The 13,940-nt window shown below is 36.8% G+C and overlaps 2 protein-coding genes and 1 non-coding gene across 3 annotated transcripts in view; 2 read left to right on the forward strand and 1 right to left on the reverse strand.

The window, feature by feature from the left end:
* SIRT1 (sirtuin 1) overlaps positions 1 to 9,962 on the reverse strand; it is a 57,579-nt gene extending 47,617 nt beyond the window's left edge. Inside the window, exons 1-2 of the mRNA XM_072971426.1 lie at positions 9,743 to 9,962; positions 4,767 to 4,866 (exon numbers count right to left, since the gene is read on the reverse strand). The gene's annotated coding sequence lies outside the window, so the exon portion shown is untranslated. The remainder of the gene's footprint in view (positions 1 to 4,766; positions 4,867 to 9,742) is intronic.
* DNAJC12 (DnaJ heat shock protein family (Hsp40) member C12) overlaps positions 9,876 to 13,940 on the forward strand; it is a 29,923-nt gene continuing 25,858 nt past the window's right edge. Inside the window, exon 1 of the mRNA XM_031682187.2 lies at positions 9,876 to 10,009. Within this exon, the coding sequence (XP_031538047.1) occupies positions 9,902 to 10,009 (108 nt within the window). The 5' untranslated portion in view covers positions 9,876 to 9,901. The remainder of the gene's footprint in view (positions 10,010 to 13,940) is intronic.
* Positions 11,594 to 11,725, forward strand: LOC116282392 (small nucleolar RNA SNORA71). Its single transcript, XR_004191907.1, has one exon. It is a non-coding gene; the product is annotated as a small nucleolar RNA SNORA71 (small nucleolar RNA).

Consider the following 13,940-nt stretch of genomic DNA (forward strand, 5'->3'; position numbering starts at 1 on the left):
TCCCCAACAAGTTCTGGGAGACATTTTTTTTTAGCAGGGGTTGAGGGGCAAACGTTATACCTAAAAACAAAACAAAACAAAAAAAACAATGGGATGGAAAGAGGCCTTGCCTGAAGCTCAAATGGGCTCAGGACAGCCCATCAAACTGGGATTTGCACCCCCTACTCTCCCATCAGACCTGCAGGACAAAGAGGGTGGAGGAGGAGGTTTGTTCTTTTCTCTCACATTCTCTCCCCCTCAGACCAAAGGGAGCTGGATATAGGAGACACAAAACTTGAACCAAGTGAGCTGGAAGAGGGTCAATAAGAAAACACGCCCAAGAGAAAGACCAGGGCCTTATCAAGAGAAAGGGGACACTGAACCATAGGAGGGTTATATCCAGAGAGCAGACGTTCTAAAAGCAGAGGTGGGGAGCTGCTTGATTCCACGTCAGCACTAAGACTAAAGTAAGACCTGGGGATTGGGAGGGTCTGATATCTAAATCTTAATGTAGCATTTTAAAGTTTACTTTAAATAATCCAAAGAGCCCTTATTATGCAAAATGCTCAGTAAATCTTTGAAGGTCGTCATTTTAAAGACAGAAGAATGGAATCCAGGTGGAACTGGGCAGGCACTGATTTTCAATCTTGGCTTCTCTCTGGGGAGCTCTTAAAAATCAGGACGCTGGGGCAGCACCTCAGTCTAATTACAATGGAATTTCTGGGGGTTGGACCTAGGCATTAATATTTGTAAACCTGGTCAGCTGATTCTAATATGTAATGGAGCCCCACCCAAAGGCTCTTTTGGAGAGTGCTGGGATGCCCAGTTCTTAACTTTCCAGGCAGATGATCTTTGCATTTAAGTTAATATATTTTATTTATAAGTCAGATTGTTTGATTTAGTCTGTGATAAGAACTCAATGGTAGATACATTAGGGCATAACTGATATTTAGAGCGTATATTCCACAGGCGCTATGTAGAAGCTATCATTTATTTCTTAGTGGGCTTCCTTTGTTCCTTTTTCTCTTTTAGGGCAGGGAAGGGTTTTTTTGTTTGCTTGTTTTTTTAGAGCACGGAATTTTTTTTTAATACTTAGCTTTTTGCTCATTTAATTTTTTTAATGGAGGTACTGGAGATTGAACCCAGGACTTCCCTCACGCCAAGCTCACGCTCTGCCACAGAGCTATACCACCCACACCCCCAACAAAGAAGTTTTAAATGAAGTAAATGGTACTCTGAGGCCTGAGAGACTCTACCTTAATCTTTCTGGGCCTTAGTTTTGGGTTTTTTTTTTAATTTCTATAACCTCAAACTTTATGTAGTTTGAACTGTGAACCTGCTTCACTTAAGTAACTGCAGTCACAGTGGTCATTATTTTTCAGTGAAGGTAAAGTGTACATACAGTGATACACACAAATATTAACTTGCATTTTGATGAGTTTTTAAATGAATACAACTGTGTAACCACCATTCCAGTCAAGATACGGAATGGGAGAGGATATAGCTCAAGTGGCAGAGCACATGCTTAGCATGCCCACCGTCCTGGATTCAATCCCCAGAACCTCCTATAAAAATAAATAACCTAATTACTTCCCTCAAAAAAAAAATCACAATACAAAGCTATGGAATAGTTCTATCATCTCAGGAAGATTCTTTATGACCTTTCCCTTTCTCTCCATAGGCAACCAGACTGCTCCTTGTGGCCAGAAAGGTCCTGCATCCCTCTTAATCCTCCAGCATTGTCTTCTGACTCTGTCCCAGCTCATTATGATGATGTCCCAGAGACCCAAGTCTCCTTTCCGAGCTCTCTCCTGCTCGCGGGCTTGGCTCAGCTGTATTCCCCGGTTAACTCCTACTCACCTTCAGGCATTATCTTAAATGTTACTTCCTTTCAGAGGCATTCCTTGGTGTCCCAATTCGAAATTAGAGTCTCCCTAGGTTCTTTTCATTTCTGCCACTATCACAATTTGTAATTACATATTTATACATATTTATTCTACTTTAAAATTGTCCCTCTCTTTCACTCTACCCACAAGGGTAGAGGTCATGTCTGTTTTGTTCACCACTGTATTCCCAGCCTCTAGCCCAGAGCCAGAAACATTAGGTGTCCAATGAATATTTGTTAAAATAAATGAATGAACTAGTTTAATTCCATTCTTGAATCTACTGAGTTGCAAAGTGAGAAAAAAGAGATGGAGAGAAAGGGAAGAAAGATGTGGGGAAAGGGATTTCAAAATGTAGAATAGATAAACAAGATTATACTGTATACCACAGAGAAATATATACAAGATCTTGTGGTAGCTCAGAGAGAAAAAAAATGTGACAATGAATATATGTATGTTCATGTATAACTGAAAAATTTTGCTCTACACTGGAATTTGACACAACATTGTAAAATGACTATAACTCAATAAAAAAGTTAAAAAAAAAAAAGAAAGATGTGGGAGATGAGGGTGAGATTCCGATGGAGACTGCTCTTCCTTTAATCTTGAGTAGTGAGAGCAAGGAGTTTATTACATGCAACAGTGGAAAGAACACTTGGGAAGAAGTCAGGTCACTGTGCTTGGTGACTTCTCTAGGCCTAGACCCCAGGCTCCTCAGTTATCAAATGCAGGAGCTGGACTAGAAGATTTCATCAGTATTGCCTCTCCTCTATGCACTGCATGGAAATATATGAGGGTATTTTGCATGGCCACAATAACTGGAGACCACTATTGGCAGTTATTTGGAGCACCAGGAATGTTAAATGTCTTACATTGTGTGAGATAGTCTTCACTCTGTATTATCCAAGATATCAGTGTTGAGAAACACTGTAACACAATTCTATGAAATCTACTAGGCATGGCCTGTGGTTCCTCATTTTGTGATACTTCATAGACTGTCTTCCAGGTAAAAGCTTATTGCATTTAAATTACCTTACTTAGAAAATTATGTATTTATAAGTCAGATTGCTTGCTTTAGTCTGTGTTAAGAACTTAAGGGTAGATATATCATGGAATAATTGATATTTGAGGTATATATTCCACAGGAACTATGTAGAAAGTATCCATTTATTTGTTTTTTTCCTTAAAGAGCACAGTTGTTTTATATGACCTGGTAAACATGTCCCCAAGAAATTCGAAGAGCTTGATGCTATTTCACTCTTCCTTAGTAGATGTGTAGGTAGAAGTCAGTTTACATTTGGGAAACTATTATGGACTGAATATTTGAGTCCCTCCAGAATCATACATGGAAGCCCAAACCCTCAGTGTAACGGTATGTGAAAGTGAGGCCTTTGGGAGGTAGTTAAGTTTAGATGAGGTCGTGAGGGTATAGCCTCCATGGTGGGATTAGTGTCCTTATAGGAAGACTTTTTATTAGAGGAAGAGGCCAGGGCTCCCCCTCTCTGCCATGTGAGGTCAGTGAGGTGGTCATCTGCAAGCCAGAAGAAAGTCCCTTACCTGGGAAACAAATTGGCTGGCACCTTGATCATAGACTTTCCAGCTTCCAGAACTATGAGAAATAAATTCCTGTTGTTTAAGCCACCCAGTGTATGGTATTTTGTTATGGCAGTCTGAACTGACTAATACAGAAACTAAGACTCAAAGAAGAAAAACATTAAAATTACACAGAAAACCCTCCTGTGGCAAGGTTGGTGTTTTTAGTGTTGTGCTTCCTAGCCTAATGTTTTACCCATCAGAATGGACTCTCAGTTATAGTAATTAAGGAGGCTGTTTGCTAAGTGTTGTCTCATCTTCGTAATTCTAAGGCCCTTGCCTACTGTAAAATTTTATGTTGTTAAAAAAAAAACACGCTGGAAACAGAACAAATGTCCATCAACTGACAATATGGATTTTAAAATTCATATCCATATAATGGAATATTATTTGCCCATCAAAAGGAATGAAGTACCAATGCATGCTACATGAATGAATCTTGAAATCTGGTTAAGTGAAAGAAGCCTGTCACAAAAAAGCCCACTATATATATTATATAATTCCATTCATATGTAATATCCAGAAAAGGCAAATCTATAGAGACAGAAAGTAGATTCGTGGTTTCTTAGGGCTGAGGGTAACGGGGGGATAGAGGAGTGATATTGAAAGGGTATAGGTTTCTTTTTGAGGTGATGTAAATGTTCTAAAATTGTAGTGATGGTTGCACATCTGTACAATTGTGCTGATGTTGTAAATATACTAAAAACCATTAACTTATATACTTTAAATGGGTGAAGTATACGGTATATGACATATATCAATAAGGCTATTTTTAAAATATGAAAAAGTATTCAACTTCATTCATATTTACAGAAATGAAAATAAAAACAATGTTTTTCATCCATCAGATTGACAAACATTTTCAAGTCTATAAAATTTAGGACTTGGAGAGGGTGTGTGGAAAAGTTGGTGCCCTTGTACACTGCTAGTGGGAACAGAAATTGAGGCAACTCTCTTAGAGGGAAATTTGTTAAGATCTTTCTCAACCCAATATACATGTATCTTTTGATTTAGTCATTTTACTTTCAGGAATTTATTCCACTGTATCATCATCAAGCATAAAAATGATTATTGCAACATTGATTACAATAATAAAAATTGAAAACAACCAAAAGTCAATTAATAGAGAATTGAACAAAATAAATTATAAATCCATATAAATTATGAATAACATGCAGCCAAGAATGAAGGTATAGAACAATATAAGTAACATGCTACTGTTTTGTGAAAAAAGAGAAGACATAAGAATAAAATATAGATGTATGTGTAAATTGTATAAAGAATGCACAATAAAGTAATATAAATGGTTACCTGGTTGAGTGGGAACTAAGTAGATGGTGGATAGAAGTGGAAGTGAGACTTTTCACTGAATATTTTTTTACATTATTTCTGAGGCTTCTGAATATCTAACCTAAAAGAAATTAAATTTAAAGATTAGTATGTATATGCATGACTGGGAAATTATGCTGTACACCAGAAATTGACACATTGTAATTGACAAATTAAAAAAATTAAGAATATGAATGAAATAAAATAAAGCTTATCCACACTAAGTAAAATACAACTTGTACAAGATACATTAAGTAAAAAAAAAGTTGCAAAATAGTATGCACAGTACTCTTTCATTTATTTATTCAACTAACAATACTTTTGGGTCCCTAATTTATGTTCTATATACTAGTGATATGGAATCAAATAAGGCAGCCAAAGTTCCTGCTATCATGGAGATTACATTTTAGTAGTGAGTAGCACAAAAACAAGGTAATTTCAAATCATGATAGGAGAAAGTAAAACATGGTGATGGAGAGTGACTTGGGCTGGGGAATAGTTACTTGATGGGTGTCACAAAACACCTCTCTGAGGAAGTGACATATGAACTGACACTGAATGAAGATAACTTGAGAAGAGAGTGGTCTAGGAAGATGATGTAGTGAGCACAAAGGTCCTGAGGCTGGAACAGGTTGGCAAGTTTGAAGATCTAGAATATAGTCTTCATAGCAGGCAAAGAATGGTAGGAGATAAAGTCAGAGTGGTAGTCAGGGGACAAATAATGGGTTTAAATAAAAGAATAATACACATGTATATGTAAATTGAAAATATCTGGAAGGACACACAAGAATCTTATCAACATAAGGCGCTATTTTGTAGGGATGATGGTTAATAGGACTCTTTAATTTCCTATTTTCCAGTAGTATTTGGATTTTTTAAAATATTTAAAAGCACATAATAAATATACAGCAAAGGAGAAAAGAATTTAATATGGAGTGTTGGGTAAGAATATAGGAAAAGGAATACTGTACCCAGAAGCATAATGATTCCTTTGGTTCTAGTCCCCCTAGGGGCAGTCATGAGGTAGTGCTGGTGGCTGTGTCCAAGCACAAGCATCTCATTGTGAGAGCTAAAATTATCTTTAATGGAACTCTGAAATACTCAAGAGTTTGAATTCTTGCAATCGTGTAATCCTTGCCAAATGGTGGGTGGGGAAAACCAAAAATCAATGTAGTGATTGTTACAGTCACTTACTGTGTATCATGAAGCAGGGGCCAGTAAAGTCTTTAGATTTTAAAATTAAAACCTGAGGAAAACTCCAGTGCAGTTGTCTTACAACTGTAAGGCTTAGATATCCAGGCCCCATTCACCACTTCTCTGAGCCCTTGCTCAGGTCTTTACTGCCCTGTCTTTTCTCCACCTGGACAAGCTACATCTTCCACTCCTCTTAGTCAGTTCACCTCTTCTACAATAGCTTCCCCAACAGCTCACTTTGCCTCCTCCTTAAATCATCCCTTGGCACTTCGTGAGCAGGATAAAAATAGCTGACATTTAGAGGGCTGTCACTGGGTACCAGATACCACGTTAACTAATGTTATCTTGTTCAATCCTCAAATCAACCTTGTGAGGTGGTACTGTTACCACCCCCTTTGTACAGATGGAGGTCAACCTGAGGCACAAGGGCCATAAAGTAGGATCAGGGCCGGTGAGTTGGTAGCTTGGAACAGAATCCCTGTATGATTTTAGACTGCTTGCATTTAGCCATATAGTTTTTTATTTGGATAGATATTGAATATATAAACAGTGTAGATCATGGGTCATAGATTCAGATGCATACAGGGACTAGGATGTAAGCACAGAGAACCTGATATAATTGTCTTTCTTGAATTTTTAAAAATTTTTATTTATATTTATATATTTTTATAATTAAAAACATTTTTTTGGTTATTTTTTTGTTTTCAGCCTTTATTTTCTCAAAGGAATATGTCTTATATATCTTGCTCTATCTTCTGTTATTCTACATTTGATAAAAGTAAGAATCAAAAAATATTTTACTTTCCTCTGGACTTTATCATAAAAATATAAGTGGTAAATGCCTGGCAGCTGACATCAGTATCAGAGAGCAACAGGGAGTTAGGACACTGTGACAAACTCAACAGCACGGGCCTCATCTAAAGGGGGATTCCCAGCTCAGCTCCAGACAAATGCTGCCATTGGGAATGGCTCATAAACCTCAAACTGTCCGATCTTCCAATTTCTCAAGAGGATGCAGAAGCTCGGAGTTTTATGCAAAACCTCCCAATTTTAGAATGTCAATCAATTCACAACATTTTAGGAACATGGTCTGGTAGAACTGATTTGATCAGAGGGTCACAAGTTCAGTCTTGTCTTTTTAATTACAATGCAAATTTCTTGTGAGGAAACACTAAAACAGATTTCTCTTATATCTCTCACAGTGCCACGCACATACAGTGCTGAAAGATTTTTGCTGAGCCATGAAGCTGTTTAGGAGTATTAGTTTATATTTAGATTTCACTTCCTTTTGGCAAACATTCATCTGGCAAGCTTGGGCTTTCACAGAATCACATAGTAACTGTGAATTTATCACTGAATCAAATGGATTCTCTGAATTTTCCAAAGAGGATGATGGGGCCTAGGATACAGAAAGTATTCATTAAAAGTTTCTTGTTTTTATTTCATTCATGTATCAGATTAATATCCTTGCTCTAGGCCATACCTTGGTGCACATTATAATTACTGGGGGAAGCTTTTAAAAAAATTCCCATGCTCCACCCCTAGAGACTCCATTTTAATTGGTTTACAGGAGGGCCCTGGCACCAGTATGTGTGTCTGTATGTATATACAAATATGTATATATATGTTTATGTGTATGTGTGTGTGTGTGTGTATATATATATATATATATATATAGTCATTCAGCAAATGATTTTAATGCATAGTCAGAGTAGAGGATCACTGGTCTAGGTTCTAGGAATCAGGACTCATAGGACTGGAGAATCACAGATCTTACTGCCAGAAGTTATCTCATGAATTATTTGGCCCAGCTGAATACCCTTAAGTCACTATTTTCCTAAAACTACCATCATATCTGATTTGACTACTATATTACCAATATACTCCAATGTAATTCTATTTGAGAAGGGGAAAAAGCTAAAATGTCAGAGAGATATTTATGTGCTTATTTCCCGAACATAATCAAGTGACTGTTCAAGGAATTTTGTTGTCTAAAAGAAATGTTATAGTAATAGGAGGACCAAACTAATAACTTGGTGACTTCCTTTTACTAACAAATGGCATATTAACCACTTTTATATGATCATTAAAAATGAATTATCTTTTAAAGAGAAAATATACACACACACAGTAAAAATGCAAAAGGTATAGAAGTATAAAGTTTACCTTCCATTCCTACATTCAGGCCATTAAGTCCACCTCCCTGAAGGCAACTACTCATGGATTTCTTGTGTGTCTTTCCAGAGACATTATTTTTATAGTTTAAAAAAAGTATTTATTTGGCTTCAGATAGGAATCTTTACTTCAGTCAATATCCTTTTTGACAGAGCCTTTAATATTTCCTTAAGAGTAAAGGTGCTAAGATTAGAGGGGGAAAGAATGATCTACTGTGAGAGTGTTAGAGCTTGAAAGGATCTTAGAGTCATCCTGTCCTTTGTTATTCCAAGTGTGGTCCTTGGATTAACAGGGACTTCAACTGGGGGCTTGTCAGAAATGCAGAATCCCAGACCTCACCCAGAATTCCTTATGCAGAAGTTGCATCTTCCCCAAATCACCAGGTGATTCGTGTACACTTTCAAGTTTGACAATCATTGCTCTGGTCTGATAGCCTCCTTCACAAATCAAGGAAGTGTGGCTCAACAAGGAGGTAGGGGAGAGTTGATGCTAATAATCAGGTCTCTTAACAGCCTTGTCAAGTGAAGTTTATGATATGCCAAAATTCTGGCCAGGTAATTTGATGTAGCGTTTTTTATGCATTTTCTTCACTATGAGCTTTGGAATCAGAAACAGCAGGGTTCAAATGCTAGCTTTACCAATGGCATAGAGTAGGGGCTCAATAATCGTGACTATATTTCCTGTTATTCTTAAAAATTAATAAACAATTTTTAGAGTGATTTTAGATTCACAGCCAAATTGAGCATAGAATTCCCATATACCCCCTGCCCCTGACCCATGGATATCCTCAAACATTAACAAAGGGGTTACTAGCATTTCTTGTTGTGCTTGATTAAAACTTCAGTGATTCAACAGCCTTTAAGGAATCATTTACAAATTCTATTTTATGTCTAACTTAACACCAAGACTCCTTTTTCTTTTCTTTTTTTGGGGCGGTAGGTTTATTTATCCATGTATTTTTAGAGGAGGTACTGGAGATCGAGCCCAGGACCTCGTGCATGCTAAGCATGCGTTCTACCACTTGAGCACTACCCTCTCCCCTCTTTTTTTTTTTTTTTTAACATATCCTGTTCTTGTCTCAGAATGATGTTTTGCTCTGGCAGCCAGGGAGGGATTTTATTAGGCAGCCTAATAAAATGGAGGGACTGTAACATAGGGAGGCTAAGGTATTGACAGGTTCTTTCCATCGGATCTTATGCTGGAACGGAGCAGGAGATTCTGAGGAAAATAAGTTAAGAGGTAGGAGCTAAATCTGAACCAAGGCCTTTTTATCAGAGAACACAGCTGGTGTCCAGGATCTCAGCCTAAGTGGGCAGCGGGGGCCTGCGCAGTGTGAAATCAGAATGAATGGTTGCAGGGAGTTTCTGAAGCTTTCGCTTTGGAGCCTTGGAGCCTCGGGTTCCGAAGAACAGCAAGGGTAAGGTGCCAATTTTCTGTCCCACTAGAGAACTTGGAGCGAGACTGGAAGCAAAAGGGAAAGGCAGGGGAGCTGCATGTCTGAGGACTCTGGGGGCGGCCGCGTGGAGCCCACCTACGGGCTGCCTCATTTCTGTCCTCGCTCAGAGCTTCTGGGGCTTGTAGACTCTTACCTTTCAGCTTTTCTCCTTTTCATTTGAGCTGAGTTGCAGTTTATTTTTCCTTCCCGCTTAAACTCTATGACACTTGCTGTTAAAGAAAGGCACTTCCGGAGAGGTTTCCTGGAGGCCGGAAGTAACTGGGACGTCCGCGGTCGCCCGGCAGTTTCCGCGATGCCTTATAGGAGTTGTAGTCCACCGACTGGCAACGCCTCTCGGCGGGAGGAGACTGGGTTGTTTTCCGGCTCCTGGATTCTGAGGTCGGGCTTGCGGCGTTCTCAGGTGCAGACTTTGTTTTAGTAGTTCTGTGTGACGTATACGATATATTTTGTAATATGTATTTTTTTTAGGATTTTTTTTTCAACCAGTGAATAAAACAAATTATATTTGCTCTTTTAAGAAGGATACCAAACAAGGTCCTACTGTATAGCCTGGAGGAGCTATACTTAATATCTTGTAATAGCCTATAATGAAAAAGAATATGAAAAGGTATATATGCGTATAACTGAATTACTATGCTGTACACCAGAAATTAACATAACATTGTAAACTGACTATACATCAATTAAATTAAAAAAAGGTTTACCAAAATGTATAAAAAAGAGAACAAAAGTGATGGGATGACTATATTAACTTCATATAAATAGTTCAGAAAGATATAAACTGAAACTAAAAGCCTCTCTTCTGCACTTGCCCAGCTCCCTCCCTAAAATGGAAAATACCTGTATGGTTTTTAAAGAAATAAATCTTCATGTAAATGTACATACAGTTGACACTTAAACAACACGAGTTTGAAATGCATGGATCCACTTACATACGGTTTTTTCAATAAGTACAAAAGTTATTAAAAAGTACACAAAAGAGTAGTGCTATCATCCTCTTTTCAACCTTCCTGCTTCATTTGATAATCCATCTTAGAAGTCTTTCCATACCGCACAAAAAGAGCTATCTTAATCTCTTTTTTAATGGCTGTAAAGCGGTTCATTCCACAAATACCATAATTTATTCATGTACTAATCTCTTCTCCACCCAGTCAAGGGGCATTTTGGTTGCTTCCAATTTTTTTTTCTGTTGCAAAGAATTTTACAGTGACCGCCTTGAATATATTTTGTTGTAAATCCACAGGGTAAATTTGTAGAGAAAAATTGTCCAGTCAACAAGATACATGCTTCATAAAAGTTGATAAATACCACCAAATTGCCAAATTGTACCAATTTACACTCTTACCTGACAATGTATGAAGGTGTTTACCTCCTCACTTCTGCTCTAGCATTGGGTATTATCAAACTAGAAATTTTTCTTCTCTGAGAGGTGAACAATTTATCTTCCTTTGAGTGATTAGCAGTTTTATAACTATGAAAGAAGCTGCACTTTTATTAATATGTTTATTGAAAAAAATATGTTTATTGGCTGTTTATAGTTCTGAAAGTGGTCATGTTTTTGACCCAGTTTTACTATTGGCTTGCTAATCTTTTTCTTACTGATTTGTCTGCACTTTCTGTAAATTAGGAAAGTTAGCTTGTCTATTCTGGGAATTGAAACTTTTTTAAAAAATACTTTTTTATTGAAGTATAGTCAGATTACAGTGTTGTATCGAGACTTTTTTCTTTGTATGTTATTTACCTTCCAGTTTTGCTTTTGTATTTTTTTCACACACATGTTTCATTTTTATATAGTCACATTAAATTTTTTCTATGGCTTCTGAGTTATTTGGTTATCTGTAATTTATTTTGGTAAAAGGAGGAATGGCTCTAGCTTTATCACTTATCATTTGTTCAAAATATTGGCGAGTGGTCCCAGCATGATTTTTATTACCTTCATCATTAGAGAGACAAATCCAATGACCATTAAAAATATACCCGACTCCCCTGCATTCGAAAGTGATCGTGGGCTGCCTGTGCACTTGTCCTTGGTAGTGTGGGGAGAGGAATTGCTGAAAGTGTTTCCCCGTGTTTAAGGGTTCATCCTGTCCCTTTCAAATTCTGGACCTTTCCCGCACCTCCTCCCTGCGCCCACCTTTCTGTTGGTGGTGTCTGTTGAGTGCCCTCTGTGCCTGGCTCAGTGCTGGTTTTTTGACTTTAAAAGAGGGGAATGAGAGTAGGTTCTGCGACAGCTGTGGTCTTCTGACCCTGGTCTCCAATTTTAGCAGTTCTGTGTCCTTTACTGCCCGTGCTGGAAGAGATTACAGGCTGTCCATGCCCTGACCATTGGTAATGAGGGCAAAGGAAAAGTTGATGAGTATAAGGGTTTCCTGCTAGGTGGCTAATCGTGCTGGCTTCTTCTCTGAAAAAAAAAAAAAGAAAACCTTAAAATTAAAAAAAAAAAAAGTATATTTGTATATATCCTACCATGAGATGCTGTGGCAGGTTTAAAGCTTAGTTTTGGGGAAAAGAATAGAAATAAATAAGCAGTTTTCTAACTTTTCTCAAAACATATGCTTATCTTGTATTATTGTTTTTTCTGAACAATACCACAAAAAGGTTGCTAATATTTATTAAAAAAGTATTGAAGACTTTTCTAATCAATATAAAACTTAAAAAAGAGAAAAACTTATGAAAATGATTTTAAAAGCTAAGAATGGTTGAAGTAGAATTCCCAAATTGAGAAAAGTATTATGTATGTTCAAATATAAAGCAAAGTTTTTCCCCAGCTCATCCTTTAGAAGAAAAGGTTGATGCCTCATACCTGTAATCTTACAAAATTTCTCATATAATGGAAGAATAGCACTTTTCCTAAATTAATATGATTTTGCAGTAATATATTATTTTTTCAATGAAGTATAGTCAGTTTACAGTGTGTCAATTTCTGGTGTACAGCATAATGTTTCAGTCATACATATACATATATATATTCCTTTTCATATTCTTTTTCATTATAGGTTACTACAAGATGTTGAATATAGTTCTCTGTACTATACAGTATAAAGTTGTTGTTATCTATTTTTTATATAATAGTATCTGCAAATCTTAAACTCTCAATTTATCCCTTCCCACCCGCTTTCCTTCCTGGCAACCATAAGTTTGTTTTCTGTGTCTGTGAGTCTGTTTCTGTTTTATAAATAAATTCATTTGTGTCTTTTTTTTAAGATTCCACATATAAGTGATATGGTATGGTGTTTTTCTTCCTCTTTCTGGCTTACTTCACTTAGAATGACCATCTCCAGGTCCATTCATGTTGTAGGAAATGGCATTATTTTATACTTTTTAATGACTGAGTAGTATTCCATTGTATATTCCACAACTTCTTTATCCAGTCATCTATTGATGGACATTAAGGATGTTTCCATGTCTTGGCTATTGTAAATAGTGATGCTATGAACATTGGGGTGCATGTATCTTTTCGAATTAGAGTTGCCTCTCGATATATTCCCAGGAGTAGGATTGCTGGATCATATGGTAAGTCTATTTTTAGTTTTCTGAGGATTCTCCATACTGTTTTCCATAACAGCTGCACCAAACTGCTTTCCCACCAGCAGTGTAGAAGGGTTCCCTTTTCTCCACACCCTCTCCAGCATTTATCGTTTGTGGAGTTTAGAATGATGGCCATCCTGACTGGTGTGAGGTGTTACCTCATTGTAGTTTTGAATTGCATTTTTCTAATAATTAGTGATATTGAACAGTTTTTCATGTGCCTATTGGCCATTTGTATGTCTTCTTTGGAGAATTGCTTGTTTAGGTCTTCTGCCCATTTTTGGATTGGGTCATTTTTTGTTATTGTTATTAAGTTGTATGAGATGTTTGTATATTCTGGAAATTAAGCCCTTGCCAGTCGCATCATTTTCAAGTATTTTCTCCGTTCAGTAGGTTGTCTTTTTTGTTTTATTTATGGTTTCCTTTGCTGTGCAAAAGCGTGTAAGTTTAGTGCTCGCTTTGGTAGCACATATACTAAAAAGCTTATAAGTTTAATTAGGTCCCATTTGTTTATTTTTGCTTTTATTTCTATTGCCTGGGTAGACTGCCCTAGGAGAACATTGCTAAGATTTATGTCAGAGACTGTTTTGCCTGTGTTTTCTTCTAGGAGGTTTATAGTGTCTTATCTTAAGTTTAAGTCTTTAAGCCACATAATATATTATTTTAAATATGTAGATTGAGTAAATTTAAAAAGTTGAATATTATAGGTCATTTGATTATTTCATATATAACTAAATAATGGAAGTTAAGTATTACATATAGGCATTTGACTATTTTATATATAATATATACCTTATATTCAT

This window comes from Vicugna pacos, chromosome 11, assembly GCF_048564905.1.
Source record: "Vicugna pacos chromosome 11, VicPac4, whole genome shotgun sequence".
Classification (NCBI taxonomy): domain Eukaryota; kingdom Metazoa; phylum Chordata; class Mammalia; order Artiodactyla; family Camelidae; genus Vicugna; species Vicugna pacos.